We start from the raw sequence: 24,631 nt of genomic DNA, 5'->3' as shown, positions 1-24,631 counted from the left end.
TTTCTACTCAGCACAGAATATTCATGTGCTCCAAGGAACACAGATTCTTGGGGTAAAGGAGACAGCTGCAGAGCTCCACTGTAAAACATCTAGGAAAATGCTGTAATATCTATTCCTCTCCAGGGTTTTTGCCGTCCTTAAGCAATCCTAAATTCCCTGGTAGGCACAGGAGAACTCTATTGAGTATTTAAATAATTTAAAAATATTTTTAATAGGAAAGGTAGAATTACTGATGCAGTATAGTTAGACGTGCTCACAAAGATACTTTCTGGGCTTTTAGTCGCATGTACGTAATCACTCTAAACTCTTTTCATGGAATGCTATACACTACTGCACATTTATGACAAATGAGTATACAAAACACAAAACATTTTGTATTTACCCAACAGAATATGTATTCGTGCACTCAGGCATGCATTACGCACATGCCTATATATTTGGCACGTGCATGATGCCAGACGCATTCTATATGCACATATGTGTGCATTATGTTATACATGAGCATCTTTGCAGACCACACAAGGCGCAAAACCAGCCTGCAGCTTACAACATGTCCCTGCGGGATCTGCACGCAGCCAGCTCTGCCAATAAAGTTCAGATTGCTTATACCTTAACAAAACCGGCGTGGTTTACTACATCTTTCAATCTGTATGTATGCAATACATGCCTGTATGTTTGTTTGCTTAATACAGTATGGTATTGAGGAGAAAAACATTAACAAATACAATGAAGTCTTCAGAAGACAATTTATTAAACAGAAAGCCCAGCTCCTATTTTTATGAGTTTTCAGATTGGCGTAAGAACTGGTCTACATGCAAAAGTTTAGCTGGCACAGCTAGGTTAAGAACATAACAAACTATCCCATTAATTGACATCCCCATGACAACAAAAGTCTTAGAGCTATGCCAGAAAAAAAACCTCTTTGGCAGTCTAATTTCTCTAGTTCAAGAAATGGGAGAAGGAAAAAGAGTATTTTGCTTCTTTTTTAGGGTAATTGGAGACAGAAATTACCATCAAACTTTTTCCAATGTACTCAAGGCCTGAATCTACTTAGGATGATTTTTCTCATTAGAGTGGCTCAGCATGCTAGAGGGATACTATTTAATTCAAATCTAGTCGAGTTCCCAGCAGAAGGGGACCAGCTACTTTGAGATCCTATTTCAAACTATGATTTGGGGCACAGTAAGTGCTGCAGCCTGTGGTCTCCATAGCCATGTTTAGACAGCCTGCTACATCCCATAGTATTTCATCCAGATGGCAGGGACCTTTTATTATTAAGTGCTACTTTGAACATATATTCCAAGTATTCCAGCTATTCCATTCCCATTGCTGGGATTTTTCTGAAGTACTTCTGGAGAACATTGCCAAAACCAGCTAAAAAACATCCTCAGATCTTCACAATTCTCTCTTTTGTCACTGTCTAGCTCCTTCTGCATAGCCAGTGTCATTTTCACACTCTTATCAGCCAGCATAGATGAAAACAGTGCTCCATGCCACTGCAAATGCCATTGCAAATACACAGAAGCTGTGGAGAAGTTTTCACAGCTTGCTGCCTTGTGGCTTTAGCACTGCCAATCTGCCACTGTGCTGCGGAGCAGCTCTCACACGGTTTTCGAAGCGGTGGCAACAGCTGTCTCAGCAGCAGCAGCCTCAGGAGCCCTGGAAGGCACAGGACATCACACTGCTCTGCATGGGAGCTGGGTCAGCATCCATGGCGGAAATGCTGGTTCTGAATTTATCAAGCAAGAGGCAAGTGGTGGGGAAGGTCATGGGACAACTCAGCATCTACTGAGTTTCCAGGTAAGACAGACCAAATTTTTGGATGTCTGTGCAGGGTTCAGCTCAAAGTCACTGCCATCTGCCCAAGCACCAGAGTTCCTGCGGGTAAGCATGCCATCCTTGTTTACTCCTTCTCAGGTGGTGCAGACAGATCAGACTTCTGTGCTGGAGGTGGGCAGTAGGACTAAAAAGGTAGTATCAGCAGATGTTACAAGGTTGGCCAATGTTCAGATCTTGTCGAAGGCTTTGTACACACATGGTTGGGAGTCTGAAAAAAAGAAATGTTGGATGTCTATTCTCTCTTTCTCCTGCACGAGGTGTCAGAGGTTGTTAGTAGATGGGTACTATTGCCTAGGGCTGCAATACCTGGATGGGCACAATGGCAAACTCACTAATATGAATGCAGATGGTCTAGAAACAGTCCTGACTCTGATAATGCCAGGGACTCTCAAACTCACATTCAGCAAAACTGCTGATTTGTTCCTACCACCGTAACAGACATAAGTGTTGTTGGTATTCTCCCTGTAATTCTGGAGAGACTGCTCATCCTTTATGTGTGATTAAATCTTTTACTTGATAACATGCATGCTAGAAAGAAGTTGTTTAATTATTTGTAGGTAAAGGATAACATCCAAGTGTCAAAAGGGGAAATGTTGCTGCCTCGTAGTAAGAAGAAATGCCATGGAGCACTACCTGCTGTTGTTCGAAGCACTGAGTTCTGCCCAATGCTTGTGAGAACGAGGTGGAAATACGCCATGAGTGCTGGGAGGTCGCAGTGCACAATTCCTTCTCCAAAGTGACAGTTGCCTGGGACATGTACTCAAGGGTGCCTTATGTTCCTGCTTTTGGTGATTTTATACTTATGTTTGATGAAACTTGTGGCTGTGTTGCTTTCTCTGTGTAACATTCCATGAATATTGCTATGAATTTCAAGACTTTAACAAGGTATTGAGAGCAAATACTTTGGGGATGGTAGCACAAATATTTTATGTAGTTATTTGAAATATTTCACAAAACATTAGATGGGTATTTTGTATGGTCTGATTTGTGTGATTCCAGAGTTGTATCTTTTTCAAGTTGTGGAAATACTTCACAGGAATGGCAGGGAATATTTCATGAAATATACCATGAATATTCATATGAAATTGCATTAAAAGTTTCATGTCTAGCCACATTCCAATGTTGGGAAAGTATGTTTTATGGTTTTCCTTTTGAAAGTTTCCTGAAAATATTACTACCACTTTTCAATTATGCTCATGTTTAATTCAAAACATTTTCAAAAACAGTAACTTTCATTTTTAATGACTATGTAGAAGTGAAAGGGTTTTTCAACAAGTACGAAAAGCAAACCCAGCCATTCCTTTAGTGATATACAGGCTAGAATGACAGGACAGAAAATCCCATAGTGAATCACAGCAGTTAATAGCACTGATGTATAATCACAGAAATAGCAATGATTAAAAGACAAACAGGTACAGAAAGGGGTTGCCTCCCCAGCGCTCGTAAGGGAGAACTTCAGCATTGCAAGCACACTACCACTTCATCTCTAGCTCTTGAACCTGGAAGACAAAGACTTCTTCCTTGTCGGTATGACAGTCAGTCCTAGAGCTGCTGGTATTTCATTGCCCTTCCAGGGGGGGTCCTATAAACTGTTGCAATTTTCATATCCTTATTATTCAACCTTCCCTTGCCCATTTTGTTACAACTTCCTAAAAATCCTCATCCCAGTCTGCCTTCCCAAGGGCCTCTGAACGTCCTCCTTGCCAGGAGTCTAGAAACTGGCTGAAAGTAAACAGTGGGTGCAGCTGGGCTAGTGCTGTCCTGCTCCACTACAGTGACCATGAACTGGCAGCATGGAAATACAAATGCTTGCAGTCAGAATTCAGAGATTAAACTTGCCCTGAGTGAGCCCAGAGAAGCAGTGGACTCATGTTTAAATGTCCTGGGAGGTAGAAGGCATCATGGCACGGCAAGGCAATGATGACCATGCTAGCAAAGAGGCACAATGCATCTGAACTTCAGCCTGCAGAAAATGAACATCACAATCATTTTACATCTTTTCAAAAGGAGGATGGAGTACTCATTAGCTGTCCCATTAATTTGCCCTAACCAGCATTGTATACAAACGCAACTTTTCAACAAAAGTAGAATAAACTCAGTATAAACCACTCATCTATCCCCTTCCATACATGCTCTTTGAGCTGAGCAATTTGTAGATGCTATGTGCATTTTTTAAGTCTTCTTGCCAAATAATATATTTCACAGTCACATGTTTCTACCCTTCGAGATTTTTCCTCTCTATTTTTGCTGCGTGAATGGTCCATACAAACAAGAGATTGAAATTGACCCTGGCAATCTTTACACAACCTTGCCTGTGTGGAAAGGCATACAGCATTCTGGGCTCCAAATAATAATGCCAATTAACCATAGTTAACATGCAAGGCACAAATGCTTTGTCAGGGCTATCGTAGCTTCTGAACTATAGAACTGGGTGAGCACTGCTAACAGGTTCACAAATCATTTTAAAGGATACTTTAAAATTCCTACATACCATAGCGGGGTAAACAGTAAGACAGGTACAATCAAACTGCTATTACACGTACAAAGGCAGCAACCTGAAAAAAATTAGGAAAAAAAAAAAAAATCTTTATTTTTCTAATCTCATTTTCTGGCTGAATTTGGAGATATCACTTGGAACAGCCTAGGTGCAACGTTTTTTCAGACAACCATGCAGCATGGTTCTCAATACTGCATGGAAATCATTTAATAAAGGCTCGGTATTGTTCTGTGTATGGGAGCAGATTTCACTTGATTAGACACCGTCTCCTCTTTTCAGAGCGGGACGCTGGCAACGCCGGCGGGAGCCGCGGGGGGGGGCGCCCGGCTGCATCTGCGGGGACAGAGCGCCGCCTGCTGCCGCTGCGGCTGCGGGCCCGGGCACCGACGCCTGGGTTGCGCTGCGGGGCCTGGGCTATGGGAGCCTGGGCTGCGCTGTGGCGCCTGGGCTGTGGGGCCTGGCCTGGGCACCGGGGCCTGGACTGGACTGCGGGGCCTGGGCTGTGAGGCCTGGGCTGCTCTGCGGGGCCTGGGCACTGGGGCCTGGGCTGCACAGCAGGCTGCGGGGCCTGGGCTGCGGGGGGGCCTGCGCCACTCGTCCACACACTAGAGCACAGGGACTGCCGTTCCTCTAGGGAAAAAACAGCAGGCAGCCTTGCCGGGGAGGAACTTTTGCAAGAAAATTAGGTGACACTAGAAGGAATCAGGGAGAAATCTGTGCATGGCTGAAGACAGCAGGTTAGAGCACTAGATGCTTACAACCATGCAAGATACCTTTAATGTATGCCAATAAAAGCCTTTACATCATTGAATATTTTTATGCATTCACTGCATTCCCCCATGATATCTAGACACCTTTTTCTGAAAAACACTAAGAAGTTTTTAAGATGGATGGGGGATAATTCCTATGTCCTTTCATTTGTAAAACTAAACTCTATTAGTGATTCAAGCCCAATTCTACAGAGTGAGAAACAGAAAATTACCAGAATTCACAGTCAATTGCTCATCTGGCATAAACCAACAAATGGACTCGATTTCAGACACTTTATTATCCACTGGGTATCTGGCACACAGAAACCTTCCAGGTTTGGTACCTGAGGATTCATGTGATTAAACCACTGTTCCAGTGTGAAATTTTCATTAAACGTGTCTTCTGTCATGGTCCTAATAGAGGTCTGTTATTGCCCCTGTCTATGGCTTCGTCTGAAGTCTGTCCTCCACCAAAGACCAGGGCAGCTGTGGGACAAGAATAGTAATTTTTTTTTCCTCTGAGGAAGAAAGCAAATTTCATTGATTTCACAAGGAAATTATTTTTCCTCTGGACAGCCTGCTGAAAATTGTGCGGATTTCTCTAATGATTCCAGTGTACATGGTTTAGTGGGCAGTGTGAGGAATGGAACTCAAATGTATAATGATAACACTTTGTTATTAAATGATTCTGTAACTTACCACAGGGTTATCTCCACATGCATTGGTGTGAGGAGATTGAGACAAAAGAAGCCAGGAAAATCCTGAGTGATGGCCAGATTAATCATATTTCATGAAACTAGGATGCTTGCACTGCAGAGTTTGAAAAAGCTGTGTCGTTCTCAAATGTGCATTTCAAGCTTTTGAGTTTCTAAATGCACAGTTCCCAAAATATCCCAACTTTAACAAACCAAGAGATCCCTGACTAACTTTGAAAAATGATTTCAAACAATGTCTCCTGAACTTGTAACACCATCAGGTCTTCATTCATGTTCCCTCCGTATTAATGCTAAAGAGTACAGGTGATTAATTTTAAACTGGTTCATTATAAAAAATATTTCATATATTTTCATATATATTTCATCTAAGTGAAAACTAGAGACTGGAAAATGGAAATTGTAAGAAGAGAAAAAAACAAAAAGAATTATTTAAAGGAAGTAGGTAAGGAAAAAAAACAAAAGATGACAGATGCATGGAAGATCAAAGGACAGAAATAGAATGAACCTCAGAGAAAACATTTTCTTGATGTGGCTCTGAATACCCCTGTTCATTTTGCATGTTCTCTGTTAGAAAAATCGTGAGCACAGCGCAATGTATCATTGCCAGAGAAAGTAAAAAAGTGTAATTCCAAGGCATATAATACATGTTATGATGCAACATATATAAATGTGATTAAAATAACACATATATACTTAGATATAACAAAATCTGTAATGTTATTACAGTATTTTGAAATTGCTTACCATCCCGCTCCACCCATTAATCTCCCTGTAGTGCAGCCAAAGTCCAACAGTCAAGTTCACCAGTACCTCAAGGGCCTGTTCTGCTCCGCCACGGAGCACCAGTCTTTCCCGGAAGGCACACAACCTGTCTCACACCCATTTTCATTCATGCCTACTTCTCTTTTTTTTTTCCCCTCCACGTTTTTCTCCTCAGCTCTCATACATACAGTAATGTATAAATGCTACATATTTATCTGATTATCAATGTTTGCTGTAGAATGTAATCACACTGTAATAGCATGCCATTGAGTAAACAAGCAAGAAAAGGAGATAGCGAGGCATCTCCATCTATGTAAACATTTCAAGGGGGTTAAAAAGCAATTAGACAGGAGGTTCATCTTTCCTCCTTTCTGGCCAAGTTGTAAAAGCTTGCCATGGCAGTGCTGATAAAGATGATTATAAAGAGTTTTAAAATCTGCATTCAGATGCAATGCTGCCTGGAAGATGCTGGAGGGCAAGAGATTGACATCTCTTAATATCCGCCAGGCTGCCTGAGGAAGCTGCCCCTTCCTAGAAAATGAAAGGTTCAGGTAAGCAAGTCATGTGCGTAGCTCTTTCAATGCATTAAAAATATTTTTTCTCTAGTGTTACATTTTGTTCCCATTACTAAGATTAACCAGCATATTCTTTTAAGAAGATGACTTTGGGTAAATGCGATGGTCACAAGCACACTGAGGGTCGGGCCGTGGTTAGTTCTCTCCTGGATCTGACAGCAGCCGCAAGCTTCCGCACCCTTAGACCCCGTCAGAGCACGCAAGAACCCCATGAACCCACCTGTGGGCAGGCAAAGGCAGCGGGCCTCCATTCAAAGAGCAGGAGAAGGGTGACTTGATGCGGTCACCGCTGTCACTTGCTGAAACGCTGTGAGAGCAGAGCAACAAGGAAAGGAAGGTAAATGATTGATGCCACTGTACATCCCTGCTGCGTGCAGGCTGCCTGCAGAGCTCTGGAGAGAGACTGGGGCTTCGAACGCCTCTGAAAGCACCCTTCATCTTGCTGGAAAGGATATGAAAGAAAGGTCCAGTGTTTTGCTTAGCTCGGCCTCAGGCTGACGTGAGGGGAATCCTCTTTCATTTTAAGTGCCTGTGAAATCAGCAGGATGCTAAATCATCTTGAGATGAGTGGAAGACGCTGCTACAGCCTTTTAACTTTTGCAACAATTTGTATTTAGGTCATCTGAGCCTAATGCATCCTGCCTCCATTGACATTAGTTGCAGGTACTCCGTTTTCTATATGCTGGAAGCAGGGGGTATTTTCTTCTGTAAGAAAAGACGAAAGTCACCAAATCACGGGAAACCCGTCTGGTTCTTGCACCAGGAGCTCAGTGTACGACAGGCACTTCTCGTGCATCTTTTATAGCATTTGCATATGAGAGACAAAAAGGGATACAGAAACGGGTAGCTGGGGGAAGACAGCCATCAGGGAAAGTAGGAGGGGTGTGAAGAAAAGCTCAGGGGAAAAAAAGCAAGGCTGCAAAACGTGAAGGACACGGCACGTCCCTGAGCACACACACATCCCGTAACACTTCTCTGACTGCAGGAAAAGCCGCTGAGTGCCGTGGCTGGAGGTTGAGGGCCAGGCGGATAAAAAACACCTAGTTTTGAAATATTTTTAACACCAGGCAGTTGTGAGGGTGCGTTGCGTTTTGCGCTACGATTACGAAAAACCAGATGCCCGGTGCCGCGCAGGAGCCGGCGCTCTCGGTGACGCTGAACTGCCGTTTGCCGTCCCCTCCGCTCCACGGGCCTGCAACACAGCACGGGGGGAGCTCCACCGCCAGCCGGCTGGGGGCGCTGCGCCGGCGCCGGCACACGACCGCTCTGGCACTTCCGCCTCGTTGGCGCTGACGGCGGCGGCCTGAGCGGTAGCGGCGGCCTGAGCGGCGGCGGTGTTAGCGGTGGTCTCGGTTGCAGCGGCGGCTTCTGCCCTTTCCCGCCGCACCATGCCCACCGTGGAGGAGCTCTACCGCAACTACGGGATCCTGGCGGACGCCACCGAGACGGCGGGCCAGGTGCGGCGTGGCTGCGGCCTGCAAGGCCTCGCTAGGCCTCGGGCTTGAGTAGCGCGGCGGCGCCTCCGCGCGGAGTTCCGGGCTAGGCGGGCTGAGACGGGGCGGGCGGTGGGCGAGCGGGACGGGACGCCGCCAGAGGGGCTGCTCGCCACGCCGGACAAGCGGCTAGCTTCCGGGGCTGTTCTTGGTGTAGGTTTCCTCACGACCCGGGCCGGGGACCGGGGGGTGGGTAGAGATGAGCTTCGTCCCTGCGGTTCTGCAGGGACGGGAGCAGCTCTCGTCGCTTTTGCGACATCCTTCTTCCGTCTTGTCGGCAGTTCTCCTTTTAAGTGTGGCGTCGCGGATTTTAACTAGTTACTAGCTAGAGTCAGACTGGTTTTATGCATGGGGGCGGGGAGTTTTGCTTGGCGAATTGAGGCCTTGAAGACACCAGTAGTCATCCAGATCTGATCCAGCGCACTGGCAGTTCCGGAGAGCTTCTGGCAGGCTCTCTTGGAGAAAGGTGAACTCTTTTATGGTTTGATAACTGCCTATAGCGGTTTTTTAGGTTGTTTTCTTAAAGCAAGAATGGAAAGTCAATCCTTAGAGCTAAAGGAGATTTTTACCGGTAAAATCCTGGCAAGATCTGCTGTTTGTTTATACCATTACTGATTTATTTTTATTTTTTTTTAAAAAGAGGATGACTTAGTGTATTACGAATACAAAATATCGTGGTTCGTTAAAACTAGCTTTTGAATTGCATTAGGCTGTCACGTTACTGAATGGCTACCTGAAAAATTAGCAGATGCTTTTTTTTTTTTTTGGTACATAACTAGGAAAGTAGCTTTGTACATACCTAGTAGTGGATTTTAAACTAGGTACTAGTATGCAAGGTCATTTGGAAAGTTCTTTAAGAGAACAAATAATTGTTTGTGTGGGTTTTTTAAAAAAAGTTTTATTTCTTTTTAAATCTGTTCACCTTGGTTGTGTAATTATGCCCTAGTGAAACAAAGCATCCTTGCAGACAGTCCAACAGAAACATCATCTCAAAGTCAACCAAAAAAATGCAGCTAAAATGTTGGGAACTATGGGGAGACATGCAGAATAAAACATGCTATTACTGTGCCATTTTACAAATAAGTAGTCCATCATCATTTTGACTGTTGTGGGTAGCTTTTGTAAGATAGGAATGGCCATCTTAGGTAGAACAAATGGCAGTTAAGAAATGCAGCCTGTGACACGGATGAATAGCAGATGTGTAAGAATCTCTGAGGGTAAGTATAGAGTGATGATTCCTGATACACTGTACCACCTTTGCCTCTCTACAGCTGGTGGGCTTCCAGAGCCAGAGATAGAGTCTTTGTAATTAGTATATCTTGTTAGATTGTTCTTCAGGGAACTTTTCTAATGCTTTTTTTTTAACAAATTTTATTTCTGGTATACAAATATTCTGTGGCAAAATGTTCCCTTACTTCATTAACCTTTGTGAAGGAGTTCTATCCTTTGAACTTGTCATTTCATAATCTTACTGGATGTCTCAAATTTTTGCATTATTAGAAACCATGAGTTCCTTACTCATCACTTTTATCCCACTTATTACTTTATTATCTCTTAACAACCTTATGAATGTGATCTCTCACTACAAAATGTCATAGTCATCTCAAAAAAGAAACTTTGAATGTGAGGACAAGAGCAAAGGGACAACCAGAAGTATGACATTAAGAGGAGCAATTTAAAAGACCAGAAGTATTAAACTTGTAAAAGAGTGTTTCAGTTGAGTAAGGGGCTTGGGTGTGATGATTCTACCTCATGAGTAGAATGAAATTGAGAACTTGGAAAAAACCTATTAGGAAGCAGGCTTAAAATAAAGAGGAAGACAAACTTTTCCTCTTAGCACATCGTGAAACTTGTCACAGGACATTATAGAGTATGAATTGATTCAAGAGCTAATCTAGAGAAATTAATGGATGATTGATTAATTAACAGTTCTTAAAAATAAAAGTCCAGACACTGTCTCTGGCTTAGGACATTCCTGTGTTACAGATTGAGAGGAAATGTGCAAAACTGAAGGATCACACTGCTTCTGCAGTTGCCTACTTTTTTTCTTGAGCATTCAGTGCTGCCAGGTACAGGGTAAAACAAACTCCTGCCTGAACTTTATTTTGTCTAATTGATAGGAGTAGTTAGTGTGCAGTAATACAAATTCATGGAACACAGGCTACTCTGTTTCATTGTTGTATGAATGCTTTTTTAATATGTATTAAGTTTAAGTAATTTGTTCCACAAAAAAAAAGTTGTTCTTGATGTGCAGCCTGAGAACCTGTGACTATAATAATGTGTATTTCCTTGTTTGTGCTGGCTCATTCCTGCCTTTGCTGTTGAGTGCACTGTGTTGGCACAGCTACAGAGCAAACCGGATGGGGATGTGCATCAGCTGAAAAGCAACCATTTTTTGTCCTTAGTTATTTTTCTGCCAGATCAGTGTTCCAATCCAGTTCAGAATCTGGCAACACAGAGAGCTGTCAACAAGGTATAGGGAGTCTTTAAGGAGCATTGGTACTGAATGTTAAAATACAGCTTACTTTAGAGGGAATTAATGCAGTGTACTGCTTTGTGAATTAGTATCTCTATTTGCTATGAGCGAATTTTTATGTGGAGTAGGGGTGATGATATATGTGGCTCTGGGAAATTTAAATAGAGCAGTGTCCTGCGCTGCTGATGTTGCTGTTCAAAGTAGGATAAGTTGTCTAAAGCATTCTTTTTACAATCATGAGGAAAATTAATCATAGAAAGTTCTGATTTCTGCTAGCATCCTAATAATGCTGACTTTTATTTTGCAAACACACAGTTAACCACAACAAAGACTTCAATTTATTGTAAAGTTTCAGTCCTGCAGGCACAAAATCAGAACAAAATTAGAAACACCTGTGTGATTCTAGTTGGAGCAGCTAGAAAATTTTCTACTCTGTTGCTGAAGTGTTTATTTCTGTATTTCAACTGGCGATTTCTTTTTTTTTTTTTTTTCTTTTGCACCTAGTCTCTGTTAACAGATCTTTTAAGAACTATGTTTTATCTCAGATTAAGTTAGCTGCTTTAATAGATGTCAAAGATGCATTGGTGATCCATTCCAGTGGCACAGTTGTTGGGAGAGGTAACCTCTACTTGAGAGACAATAAACAAGCAGACAGAAGGCAGAAACTCCTTGAAAAACTGCCCAAGTTCAGTGAAGGTGATCATGTAATTCTTTGAGTCTGCACTAATACAATCAGAAGTGGTGTGCAAGAGCTGTTAGCCTTAGGGCTGGCTCTTTGAACAGTAAGCACTTGAACAGACAGAGGAACGAGAATAACAGTAAAAAATAGTCAATGGAGGTAAATTTTACTAAATTGGCATGGTTATATTGGTCTAAGAGAAAAGCTTCATAAAAATTTGTATAATATAGTTCATTTAAATAGCTGAAGTGAACGGGAGAGAAAAAATCCTTTCTTTGTCTTGAGAATACCTCAAGATTTTTCTATTTATGTATTCTGTTTTTCCTCTTTCAGCATAAGGATGCGTACCAGGCAATCTTGGATGGTGTGAAAGGAGGTGCCAAGGAGAAAAGACTTGCAGCCCAGTTTATTCCTAAGTTCTTCAAGCATTTTCCTGAGCTAGCTGACTCGGCTATCAATGCCCAGTTGGACCTCTGTGAGGATGAAGACGTTTCTGTAAGAATAAGAACCTTGTAGCAAGTTGATATGTTGAATTTGTTAATCTTTTTTTTTTTTTTTTTTTTCTTATAGACTGTCTTTGAGAGGGGAGGGTTGGTCTTTGGTTTTTGGAAAACTTAAGAATACTTAGTTCTATTCCTACAATACAATAATTTATTTTGTGAATAGAGGTACTGTTTGAATTTGGTTTTTCTCCAGTGCTGTTTAGATCTAAGAAAAATATACTATTTTCTTCATAAATACATCATAGTAGTTTCACAGCAAATACGATGTTTGGTCTGCCATAAAAGTCCGAAACTTGAATATCACTTTCTGAATGTGATACTCATGTTAAAAGAATATGTGGTTATTTTCTCAAATTTGGCTGATTTTTCTGCCAAACTTTGGTAGTTGAATTACGTGGGGTTTTTTGGTAATTACTTTAATTTTTAAAATTTTCTATTTCCACGATACTGACAATTTTGACAGATCCGGCGACAAGCAATCAAGGAATTGCCTCAGTTTGCCACTGGAGATAATCTTCCTCGGGTAGCAGACATACTGACCCAGCTTCTACAGTCAGGTAGGAGACATTGGTAGTTTCCTGGCTGAATGCCTTGTGGCACACCTGAAAATGTACACAACTTTGTTCTATAAAACACTTTAGACTGATTCATAAGTTGTTACAAAGCAGTCTGTCCCAGTGCCATTCACGTCCTGCTTCTGCTTTTCCCTGCCCCCACCTTTATATTTGCTGTACAGTTATGCTGCTAATTCTGTTGAAAGGTTGCTAATTACCCTAATTGAAACTGAAAATCTTTTGTTTAAATATAACTTTTTTTTCATTGAAATTCTCTGAAAGCATCCGTAGAAAAACAAGGGGTAAAAAAGCAAAACAAAACCCCCTCCACTTATGGACTGCAGCAAATTGTCTTCTGAAAAAGAGTTACTGGATTTCTAATCCAGGTAGTCAGGAAATTTAAAAATCCTGAAGGCATCTTCTTCCATACAGTGCATTTTTGGTACAAAATATTTAATTATAATTTGATATACAGTATGTATTTTTTTAATCTCGGTAAGTTATAGAGTGCTAAATATTAGATGTTCAAATTTGTAGTAAAAATGCATGATTAAGTTTCTAGGCTTCTCAAAAGAGACTCTTTGAGATTTATACATTTCTCCATTTAGTTCAAGAGGAAAATTGTTTCTCCCACTTAGAAATACTGTACATTACTTAAGAGTTTAAAAAGAAATAACTATTTGCTTTACTTGAATTTAGTAAAGGTCACCTTGTTTATTCAGCTGTTCTCTAAAATGACTAAATATATTGATTAATAACTTCCCTTCAAGTGTTCAGTCCTATTGAGTTTGTAATGTTTAAAGTTTTGGCAGGGAGGCTGAAGTGGCAAAAAGCTTTTTGCTTTGCTTCCAGCTTTCATAATAGTGGCTTTCTGTTTCCTCAGTCTAGTAGTCCTTAAAAATACAAGTTGTGTTGTTTATAATTAAATGCTGAAGATAGAATGCTTCTTGTGTGATATCAGAAATCTTTTTTTTTCTGCTCTTATGTTTGTACTTCAAGGATATGCATATCAGATTTTTTTCTCTCTTCAGATGATTCTGCAGAATTCAATTTGGTGAACAATGCTTTGCTCAGTATATTTAAGATGGATGCTAAAGGTAAAAGGGACATGTTTCTATAAATGCTTTTTGTCAATACTTCCCAGTCTCTAGTAAGATGAGAACAGGACTCAATTTTGTATCTTCTTAGTAGAATGCAGAAGTTAGAGAGAGACACTCGTAGTACAATTTTACAAACAATACTGAACTTTTCAATAATCGTGGATCTAAATTATACAGACCAATAAAAGAATGTGGATTCTTATGTCAAGCTACATGAAAATTGTGGGGATTTAAAAGTTAATGTAGCAGTTATTTTAAAATGTGTCATGGGGTCTTACAAGAGGAAACTTATTTCTTCTGCACAGAGGGTTCAGCTCTTAACTTCTGAAATAATTTGTGTTACCTGATTTATTCTCCATTCAGGGACTTTGGGAGGTTTATTCAGTCAAATTCTTCAGGGAGAGGATATTGTGAGAGAGCGAGCCATCAAGTTCCTCTCTACGAAACTGAAAACCCTGCCTGAGGAGGTGATGACAAAGGAGGTAGAAGAGTTCATATTGACTGAATCAAAGAAGGTGAGTGTCTTACTTCAGTACAAACTTAACTAGCATTAAACCATACCTTATCACTGGCATTGCTTTGGAGGTCTGTATAAACCACGTGTAGAGTTCAGCATTGTACAAATGCAATCTTCTAGATATCCTATTCTGCTACAATCCAAACTTTGTAGCTTTTTTTGTGGGAACGTTAAAATAATGCTAGGCTCTTCTCATTTTGTAAGGGTGACTTTTATTAGAATCATGGAATCGTTCATGTTGGAAAGGGACTTTGGGAGATCGATCACCTCAGTGAATCATGCTGAGTTGAATTTAGATGAGATTTCTCTGTGCTTTGTGCAGTTGGGTTTTGAAAACCTCTAAGGATGGAGATTTCCTACACTGTCTGGGCAACCAGCTCCAACGTTTAATTGTCCTCAACATGATTTTTTTTTTCTTTGTCCAGTTGGAACCTCCCAGTTCAGTTTTGTGTCATTGTCTCATTCTCACCCTGTCCACCTCAGTAAAGAATCTGACTCTTAGTCTTGGCGACTTGCTCTTAAGTATTAGAAGATAAGCGTTAGGTCATCTCACCCCCTTATGACTTTTTTCCTTTAGGCTGAAAAAGCCCGGTGTCCTTAGGTTCACCTCACAGGTCTTGTGCTCTAGACACTGATCACCTTTTTGGCTGTTCTTGCTAAAGCTTATCAACAACTTCCTCACACAGGAGGGCCCAACACTGGGTGCAGCATTCCAGATTTGCTCTAATGAAGGCATAGCAAAGGAGAAGCCTCCATCCCTTTGCTTTCCTCAGTCTTCTGACTATGCTGTTGTCACAGCCCAGGACACTGTTCATCACCCAAGGAATGCTGCTGGCATTTATGTTTAGCCTGCTGTCCCCCAGAATCATGAAGCTCTTGTCAGCAGAGCAGTTCCCCAGCCAGTCAGTCCCCAACATGTGCTGATGCAGGGAAGTTGGTTCATCCCAGGTGCAGGACTTCACATTTGTCTTTGTTGAATTTCATGAGATTCCTGTGCATTCCCCAAGCTGAGAAAGGTACAAAAAGTATTAAAACAATCAGTAATGAGTAGATACTCATTTAATCTTTATTCTGACTTAAGCATACAATTGTGTTAGATAAGAAATTTGTTCTTAAGGTTAGAGTTCAAGAAAAATAATGTTGGCTATGTGCAATTTGTTGGCAGTTACTTTAATTTGGAGGTGCGTGCAATTACACTGCACGTTTTCATGTGTTCCTTTAAACTTATGTTTTTAAATAACTGGAAGCTAAATTTAAATGCTAAATATTTGCACATTTTACGTTTTCAAATCAAGTAGGTTTGACTTGGAGGTTTGCAAATTACCACCGTAGAAATATGTTTTCTGGTGTTCTTCTAAGGTGCTGGAAGATGTGACGGGCGAGGAATTTGTTCTGTTCATGAAAATATTGTCTGGATTAAAGAGCTTACAGACAGTAAGTGGGAGGCAACAACTAGTAGAGCTGGTAGCTGAACAAGCTGACCTGGAACAAACATTCAATCCATCTGATCCAGATTGTGTGGACAGACTTCTACAGTGTACTCGCCAGGCAGTGCCACTCTTCTCAGTATGTATTTATTTGCTTTGTATGAGGAATACTGTGGAAAGTTAACGGCTGTAGCTTCTCTTTGCTGTTCTCAATGATTATGTTAGAATGACAGCATATCAATACTTTTCCACCTTCGGCTTCTAATGTATTAAAATGTTGGAAAACATCCTTAATGCCTCTGAATACAAAGAGCTTTTGTGTTAATCTCTGTTTTTTGACATTATCTTCCAAATTTAAGATGTTACAGATTAACAAGATTCTCACATTAGGCTTATACATGTAGGAGTTTGATTATTTCAAGTCTAGTGTCAGGCAATTGCAGCACCTGAAGGCCTATTCTTGGGTTACAGGCAATCTTTTCAGCCCCTGTTGCAGCCAGCCTCTGAGTTTAAGCTACCTGGAAGTGTCTCTGTGTTTTAGGAGTTAGAGGGAAGTTTAATAAAGCTTTAAGGTGTAGCTGTGTGGTGGGCATTTATAAGGGTGGTGGAATGATGGGGTAAAAACATTTCACTCCTTCAGACTCAGAGTAGCCTGATAATGTGTGGTGTTTTTTGCAGAAAAATGTTCATTCCACAAAATTTGTTACTTACTTCTGTGAGCATGTTCTGCCAAACCTCAGTTCTTTGACTACTCCAGTGGAGGGTCTTGATATCCAGTTAGAGGTAAGCCAAAGTCAAAATGTCTTTCAAATTGTAAAAAATAAGCATCTTAGATGAAGACAGCTATTTTAAAAATTGCAAACTCTTTTCTTAAATGGTTTCCAGTTCTTGGCTTGGCGGAAAACTAGCTACACTAGAAAAAAATATGTTTGCTGTATTGAGCATGACTGAGCAATGCCTTTTAAAGCATGTGTCATTTGTCTTGAGCTTTTGAAGCAAGGCTAGAATAAGTAGATTAGTGTAATCATTTTTGTATTACTGTCAAATTTTTTTTAAGCACATAGCATTTACTGAAATGATTGTTGCATGGCTTGTGCTAATTTAGCCTCCTAAGGGAGTGGCTTAATGTCTGTAATTTTGCTTACGTTAATCAGTGATGCAGCTTCAGTTAGATCTCTGTGAATCTCACTTTGAAGGTGAGCTGTGCAGCAGAGGCGGGAGGCAAAAGTTTGTTTACTTGTTGGCTAACGATGCTTGTTGGGATTAGACAAAGCTGTGTTTTTCTGTTTGAGGACATGAAAAACAGACTAAATGTGTTCCTCCCTGTATTCTTTCCCAATGTTTGGGAGGGATTTAATTGTACTAGCTGACCTCTACTGTGCCAGCCAAAATTATGTGATGATCGCTTTTAGGTTGAAAGTTAAGCCTTTGTACTGTACTTTTCAGTTAACACACAAAAACCTGGCTATCCTTATGTGTAGGTTTTGAAGCTTCTTGCTGAAATGAGTTCATTTTGTGGTGATATGGAAAAGCTTGAATCAAATTTGAAGAAACTGTTTGATAAATTACTGGTAAGGCTAATTCAGCTTTTACTCATGTAAAACACTTTTTTAAAAAAAGTTTTTATCAAAACAAGTTATTTTTATCTATTAATCTATTTATCCTTTTTCTAAAGTAGCTATTTCAAAGATAGCTCTGTCCATCATCTAAGGTCAATTTTGCAATTCAAAGTCTTTGTAGATACAGAGAGCTGTTACCTGCATAATGCTTTTAATCCAGTAAACTGGTGGGTTTATTCTTTTTACAGGAGAGACTCATCTTGATCTCATTAAAGGCTATATCGACGTTGACAATTTTAAGCAAATTCAGCGCTGTTTCAGAAGCATTGGGTGCAGTACATTGTTGCTTCCCATGGTACAGTGCTACAGTAATATTTCCTCTGAGTCAGAGGTGTCAAATGACATATAAGTGTAGGCAAACCACCTGCAGCAGGACTTCATGCAGCGGTTCATCACGTTAGTATAGGGATGGGGGATACTTCTTAAGTTGTCAGCATAAATAAACCTTCTAGTTCAAACACTGCAAAAGACAGTCAGCCTGTGTAAATGGGTCTCACGCATTTGGTTTTCCTTTCTGTTCCTTAGGAGTATATGCCCCTTCCTCCAGAAGAAGCAGAGAACGGGGAAAACGCTGGCAGTGAAGAGCCTAAGTTGCAGTTCAGTTATGTGGAGTGTTTATTGTATAGCTTCCATCAGCTGGGTCGTAAACTTCCAGACTTCCTCACAGCCAAGCTGAATGCAGAGAAATTGAAAGACTTTAAAATCAGGTAATCATTTAGAGGCAAGTATTAGAGTTCTGTGAGAAAGTGTGAAATATTATTGCCTGGATGCTAAAGAAGCACAAATCAGATGGATAGAAGACTTGTTTTGACCATTTTTCCTAACGGGGTTAAAAAAACAGATTACAGCTTCCCTTTGTTTACGCTTTTATTTCATGGGAATATGTAAAATTTATTAATAGATTGCTTTTCAATTTCTTAGGCTACAGTATTTTGCTCGAGGGTTGCAGGTGTACATTCGACAACTTCGTCTAGCCCTTCAAGGGAAAACAGGAGAAGCCTTGAAAACAGAAGAGGTAAGTATTTGTCAGGAATTCCTATTTTTCTAATTGAGCCTGCCAAAATAACCATTGGTACATGTTAATGGGGTGCAGTCTGTTGTAAGCATGCAGATAGATTAAGGGAATAATACTGCTGACATCTTTTGCAACTGTATCTTACCTGATGCTGCATTTTGCAAGCCAGGATGTTCTTTTAGTTTCTACTGTTAGCTACTGTGCGTCCACGTGTATTTGGCTTAACTGTGCTCTGCATTTTGAAGGGAAAACTTTCATATATTGTGGGGAAAATGTTATAGTGGGAAGTACACTGGAGGCAACTAGTTAGTATAAAACTGCAAGAAGCCTAAAAATAGTTGTAATGAAAACTCAGAAGTGTATGCATCTTTCAGTATTACTATTGATAGACCAATTCACTAGAAAAAGCAGTCAGTTTAATGTTACGACTTCATCAAATGTGGTTGGCATAATTTAAAGCTACTAGAATAGGTGTTCAGTGGTGTTTCTTTTTTTTTACAGAACAAGATTAAAGTGGTTGCCTTGAAAATAACCAATAACATTAATGTTTTAATCAAGGTAGGTCCTCACATTATGAAGAAGTAAATTCACATACTAGAATAACCTGTGCAGAAAAAAAGGAATAGAGTTGAACTAAGTTGTATTGTGTTATTAAGATAGTTGTAGCCAGCGCAAGGTTGCTGCCCACTTTACTGTTTCTGAATAGACACAGATCTGCCATTTATGCAAGCTGCTTAACCTTTGCTGCTTCTGCTGTTAGGATAGGGTGTTGAGGCCCTTTTTTTGCAGCACTAGTTGCTCACAGGAGCAGAAGACCTTGCTTTAGGGATCTTGATTCTGGCCAAGCCTTTTTCCTTGTCATTTCCCTTTCCTGCAGTGACAGGGAGGGGTAAGGAATAGTTTAAGAGGCACTAAAGGAGGGAGGAGGCAAAGCAAGGTGCTATACAGAACCTTTTTCTCCAGAGAGTCTAGGAGAGATGGGCTGCAGAAAGAGACTTCCACCCAGAGCCCTTGAAACCGTTCTGATTTCTTCTGACCACCTTTTCTTCTCCTCCCTCGCTTCCATTCTCACCCTCAATCACTATGATAAACCAAAAATTTTGCCCACAGTATTGAGAAGCCTATCTTCTATCATCATAGCAGGGACATCAGCTGTCTGCCTGCAGGAGCCCTTGTAGTTCATTATAAGATGCTTGATGTGCTTAGGAAGAGAGAAAGCATTGTATGTCAGTATAAGACACTGTTCTGTTACAAACGTCATTTGAATTTCCTCGTAAGGTGTATGGGCAAAGGCAGCCAGATAAGGCAGTTAGCTACCTCCACCTTCTGTCTCTGCCATGGGACTTCAAAAAGGTTTTAAAATTGTTAGAAAGTAACTGTTATTCTGGAGTCTCAGCAGGTAGCTAAAATTTTGAAGTGCAATCAGCATGAATTTAACTGTAGAATAAACTGTCCAATTTTGCCTCCACAGGATCTCTTCCACATTCCTCCTTCTTATAAAAGTACAGTTACACTGTCCTGGAAACCAGTACAGAAGGCAGATGCAAGGTAAGAGTTTTTCATAAAAAAACCAAAACGCTGTTAATCTTTGCTGTTTACAAAATAAACATCCCCAGCGATGTATACATAATATACACAGCACATGAGCCGAAAGTTTCACAATCAAAAGTAACACCCATCCTGGTAGTAATTAAGGCTGTGCAGTGATAAGCTTAGCCTTGCTTTAGGGTTAAGATAGAACGAATCAACTGGAGAATAGCTTACTTCCTCTTTTGAAGTATTGTTCAGGGCATCTTCATTAGCTGCTGCTAGCCTCCAGCAGTTAATCTTTGAGGCTGAACTGCTATTCCTGTACTTGTCACCACAGGGGTGTAATGATCTGTTTTTGTTTTCTTCTGTCAGTCAAAAAAGAGCAAGTGAAGATACAACCTCAAGTTCACCCCCAAAGAAAGCTTCAGCAGGACCAAAAAGGGATGCCAGGCAAATATATAATCCTCCCAGTGGAAAATACAGCAGTAACCTGGGTAGCTTTTCTTACGGTAAGTTAGGCAGCTTGGAAAAAATTTGTCTAGTGACAGTTGTGCTTTGGGGCGAGGGGGACAAACAAATTAAGGCAACTTACCATGACATTCTTGGAAGATCAAATTGTACTGTCCCCAGTTTTTGTGCATTTCTTTCTAGCTGTTGATCTATTACAGTGTTCAGGTGTTACCAGCCTATAAACTATATGTCATTTACAAGTTAGTTTTAGTAGTGTTTCAATAGATAGAGTTAGTAATTGGACTGTTGTGTTCTCTATTATGGCACACGGCACTTGCACCCCAAATTTCCCATTGGACAGACTAGTTTCTGCAAGGGGCAGAGCTAGACCACCTCCTGTCATACAACTGGACCTGTGCTGAATTCCTATCAGCCACTGCTGATGTTGCAGACCTGATCCAGAACTTTTGGGAATTGCCAGGTCCACTGTGCATACACACAGTTATGTCCTCATGCTCGCAGAGTGATTCTGTCACTCTGCAAGTCATATTTCTGGGTAAAACGTGAGAGCAGTTGCAGACTGGATGAATAGGCCCAGCAACAGCAGCAACCCATTCTTGTTATCCTCCCTGTAGGCCTGTTGGTCCTACCTCTGTCAAGTAAACAGCCAGCTATGACAAATTATTGCCCATGCCCATAGGTTGAAAAACTGATAAAAAGCACTGTCTTTATATATAAAGAGAAAAGATAAAATCTTCTGCAAATTTCTTATTGCAGACTTCAGGTGATGCACCTGTGTCTTTTAAGATAGTTTTCAACCAAAAATGTTTTATTGCTTGCTACTGTTTCTTGTTAGTGAGATGCTTAGGCCTCTGATCAGCTTTTGATTTCTGTACTCTTTAAAATAAGCACACAGTTCTCTTCGTAGATTAATATGACCTGTATTTTAAGATTGGACGTGAAGAGAAAGCATGGAAGGGGAATAAGAGTTTGATATATTTTCAAACAAATCCAAAGAAACTTTAACAAAATATTTTGTGAGGTTTTTTGCTGTGGTCAGATTTGTTCTTAACAAAGGGAAAAATTTTCTACAGTGTACAAACAGTTTGTGCGGTATCCATCTATGTCTAAGATTTTTATTTGGATATACTTAAGGTACCAGCCCAGCAAAAAACCTGAAGTATGCTGGTGATAAGGATAGAAAAGGACAGATAGACGGACAAAGCTGTGGTTTTCCATCATTTTATAGAATCACTAGGAGCAGGTCAGACAAACACCTCAAGATTGACAGGGTGTCATTGGACAGAAGGATGAGCTAGGTAGCCTCATGAAGTCCTTTACAGACCAGTTTTCAATTCTGTGATAATGGATTGGCCCAAATATAGTTCTAAAATAATGGGACAGGTAGCATAGTATGCAGAAAGACTTAAGTTTAGTTCAGAGCAGCTAGTTCTTCTGATGCTCCTTTTACAATTAGTGAGGTCCATTGTCGATCAAAGCATAATTCAGAGACTTAAGTCAGCCCTCAATACCTCCAGTTATTGGTATTTAGTTGTAATCTATATGCAGCATAAAAACTGTATTCAAAGTTTTGACTTTTATTTCAGAGCAAAGAGGTGGTTTCCGGGGTGGACGAGGAAGAGGCTGGGGAGGACGTGGCAATCGTAGCCGAGGAAGAATCTACTGAGTAGACTGCTAAATCTTCCATAGCCCTGAAGGGCTACAGTGAAAGTGCTACTCAGCGAGTTTGCTTGGAGTATCGTTTCCTTCAAGGACTGCCTTCCACTAAGACTGACTTAAATGTTCTTTATACCTTTGTATGTATGATCTACTTTTCTAACGGACTACAACTTGTCCATAGTGAAACTACAACTGTATTTTTGGATGCTTACAGTCAGCAGTTTTGGGTTCTTATTTTTGAAGTGTCTTCAGGATTTATTCAAAATTGGAAAAGAGCATAGATGTTTTATCAAAAGCTACATCTCAACAGTTTGTATATTAACCTAAAAATCAGCTACTGCATAACTGAAATTATATAATTGAGTTTATGTATTAAGTAATTGGCAGGAAAGGCATGACAACAGATACATGTCAGATAAGCTTAGCAGCTGAAGTAATCCTTTCCTCATCTGTAACCATATTTTGCAATATGTGGAGAAGAGTACCATTGTTAAATTCGCTTTGATTTACTGTTTTGAATGGAATTGAATGAGGTACATGCTGGTTTTTTAAAGTTTGCAACATGGATGAAAATTTATTTTGCTTGTAGCATGAAGCAGTCCTTTTACTTAGAGATGTGGAGAATGTGGTGTTTTTTGGTTTGCACATCTTACTCTTCTCCGTGCATTGTAATGCAAAAGTGATGTGTTGCAAATGAATTTTTAATGTTTAATATGAATATGTGCATATAGTTACACCGTGAAATTTCAGTAAATGAACAGGAAAAACAAAACAATAAATGACTAGAATTCTTCCAGGAATGGGTGAAGACTGATGCAGTGATTAAGCTTCATAGGGTAGAGCCAGATGGTAGCAGTGCCTGGCTCTTTTCTATGTTTTGCAGATTTCTGGGTTAGTTGGCACTTGAGGGTTGGTTGGTTGGGGGTTTTTTGTTTTGTTTTGTGGGTTGGGTTTTTTTGTTGGTTTGGTTTGGTTTGTGGGGGTTTTTTTTACCAATACAGTTGCATTTAAAAGTATATAAATAAAATTGTATTTTGGGTAACATTGAAAAATTCCGGCTATGTAGTCCAATTCAGGTGGAAAAGTTAACAATTCCATGCTATTTTTTGCCATAGCAACTTGGGATTCTTATTTACTGGTGTACACCAAGGAAATACAATGTAAGAGCACAATGCTTTTTTTTTATTCTCATCACTCAAAATTTTTACTTCTCAGGTCATTCAACATTGTAAAGGAATTAGCAGATAGTAAAAAGAAGTTGTGACAGAGGAAAAGAATTTTAATAAGTGTTTTGGGGCGTGTTCATGTAAAATAGCTTAGAGTTTAGAAGAATGAAGATTATTTCTTATCCTCCTTTTTTTGTCCAGCCATTTGATATCCACAAACACAGAAAAATGCCTGACAGTGATTTCCCCACCTAGTTCCATTTGTATTTGCTTGTGAATCTGACTCAGGTGTATTTGATATTTATCACTACCATCAGAAGGCCAGAATACGAAACTATGTCAAAGTTAGGGACATTGTTGATGCTAAATTATAAGTCTATTTTTGCTTAACTCTGGAGCAGCAGGCAGCAAACTTTGGACATTCCAGGACATGTGAGCTGTCTTTGTATTTCTGATTACACGCCAGCTGCTAAACTCAGATTTGTCACTAAAACCAACAAACTTGGCAAAGAGCTTTGAAGGACAAATTTGTGAGATCAAAATGTCACTCTGAAAATAGGCACTAGATGGGTAATAAGCTTCCATTGGGAAAAAAAGTAGACATTTTGCACTTGTGGCTATAATTTGTGTTTTGAGGAGATTTAAAAATGTAATCTCAAAGCCTAAACATAGCTTGTATTTAGACTAGTAACTAGGTACTAGCAGCTTATTTTCTCACTAAATTTTGAGTGAGTTGTCTTTACGGGACTCCTGTTTTTCAGAGGTGATGTGCAAAGTTCTTGTGGCCTCAGTAGTAGTTAGATTATCTCCCTCTCCCCCCAGTTTCATATTTAATTTTAATGCAGTGAGTTCTTGTGGAGACATCTGTTTACCACCTTGTTGAATTGTAAATGTTCCCTTATGCTTTTGGAATAAATTCATTTTGTAATTTTGTTTGGCTCATTGTTTCACAGTTACTCTGCAACATTTTGTGTTGGCTTAGTAAAAGGGACTGTGGTACCTTTTTATTTTAGTGACTTACTTTTTAGATGGCTATAGATGTATTGAGCTGTTTGCCACTGAGGAACATATCTTGAAACAGCTCATGCAGTCTTTCTAACTGTTAAGTAATTCAACTTTTAAATGTAAAGTTTTGGATAGGAGTTTAAATATTCAGCAAAAGCTGCATGTCATACACCTTATTTGGGAATTACCATGTGAAAAGGAGTCATTCATTGTCTTATTCAACCTCCTCGATGTTGACAGTGCAATAAAATTTGTTAGTGTCTGTGATAGAGCAAGAGT

General features: G+C 40.2%; 1 protein-coding gene across 1 annotated transcript; it reads left to right on the top strand.

Annotated features, from left to right (window-relative positions):
• Nucleotides 1-8,407: 8,407 nt before the first annotated feature.
• On the top strand, nucleotides 8,408-24,279 carry API5 (apoptosis inhibitor 5). Its single transcript, XM_075754712.1, has 14 exons — nucleotides 8,408-8,595; nucleotides 12,120-12,281; nucleotides 12,753-12,846; nucleotides 13,875-13,940; nucleotides 14,307-14,458; nucleotides 15,820-16,026; nucleotides 16,566-16,670; nucleotides 17,369-17,458; nucleotides 18,032-18,213; nucleotides 18,428-18,521; nucleotides 19,023-19,079; nucleotides 19,993-20,069; nucleotides 20,424-20,560; nucleotides 22,109-24,279. The coding sequence occupies exons 1-14, from the start codon at nucleotides 8,527-8,529 to the stop codon at nucleotides 22,186-22,188; spliced, it is 1,572 nt and encodes a 523-aa protein (XP_075610827.1). The 5' UTR covers nucleotides 8,408-8,526; the 3' UTR covers nucleotides 22,189-24,279.
• The last annotated feature ends 352 nt before the right edge of the window (nucleotides 24,280-24,631 follow it).

This window comes from Balearica regulorum, chromosome 5 (genome assembly GCF_011004875.1).
Source record: "Balearica regulorum gibbericeps isolate bBalReg1 chromosome 5, bBalReg1.pri, whole genome shotgun sequence".
Classification (NCBI taxonomy): domain Eukaryota; kingdom Metazoa; phylum Chordata; class Aves; order Gruiformes; family Gruidae; genus Balearica; species Balearica regulorum.
The sequence above is the reverse complement of the archived record's forward strand: the minus strand, read 5'-3'. Positions and strand labels throughout refer to the sequence as shown.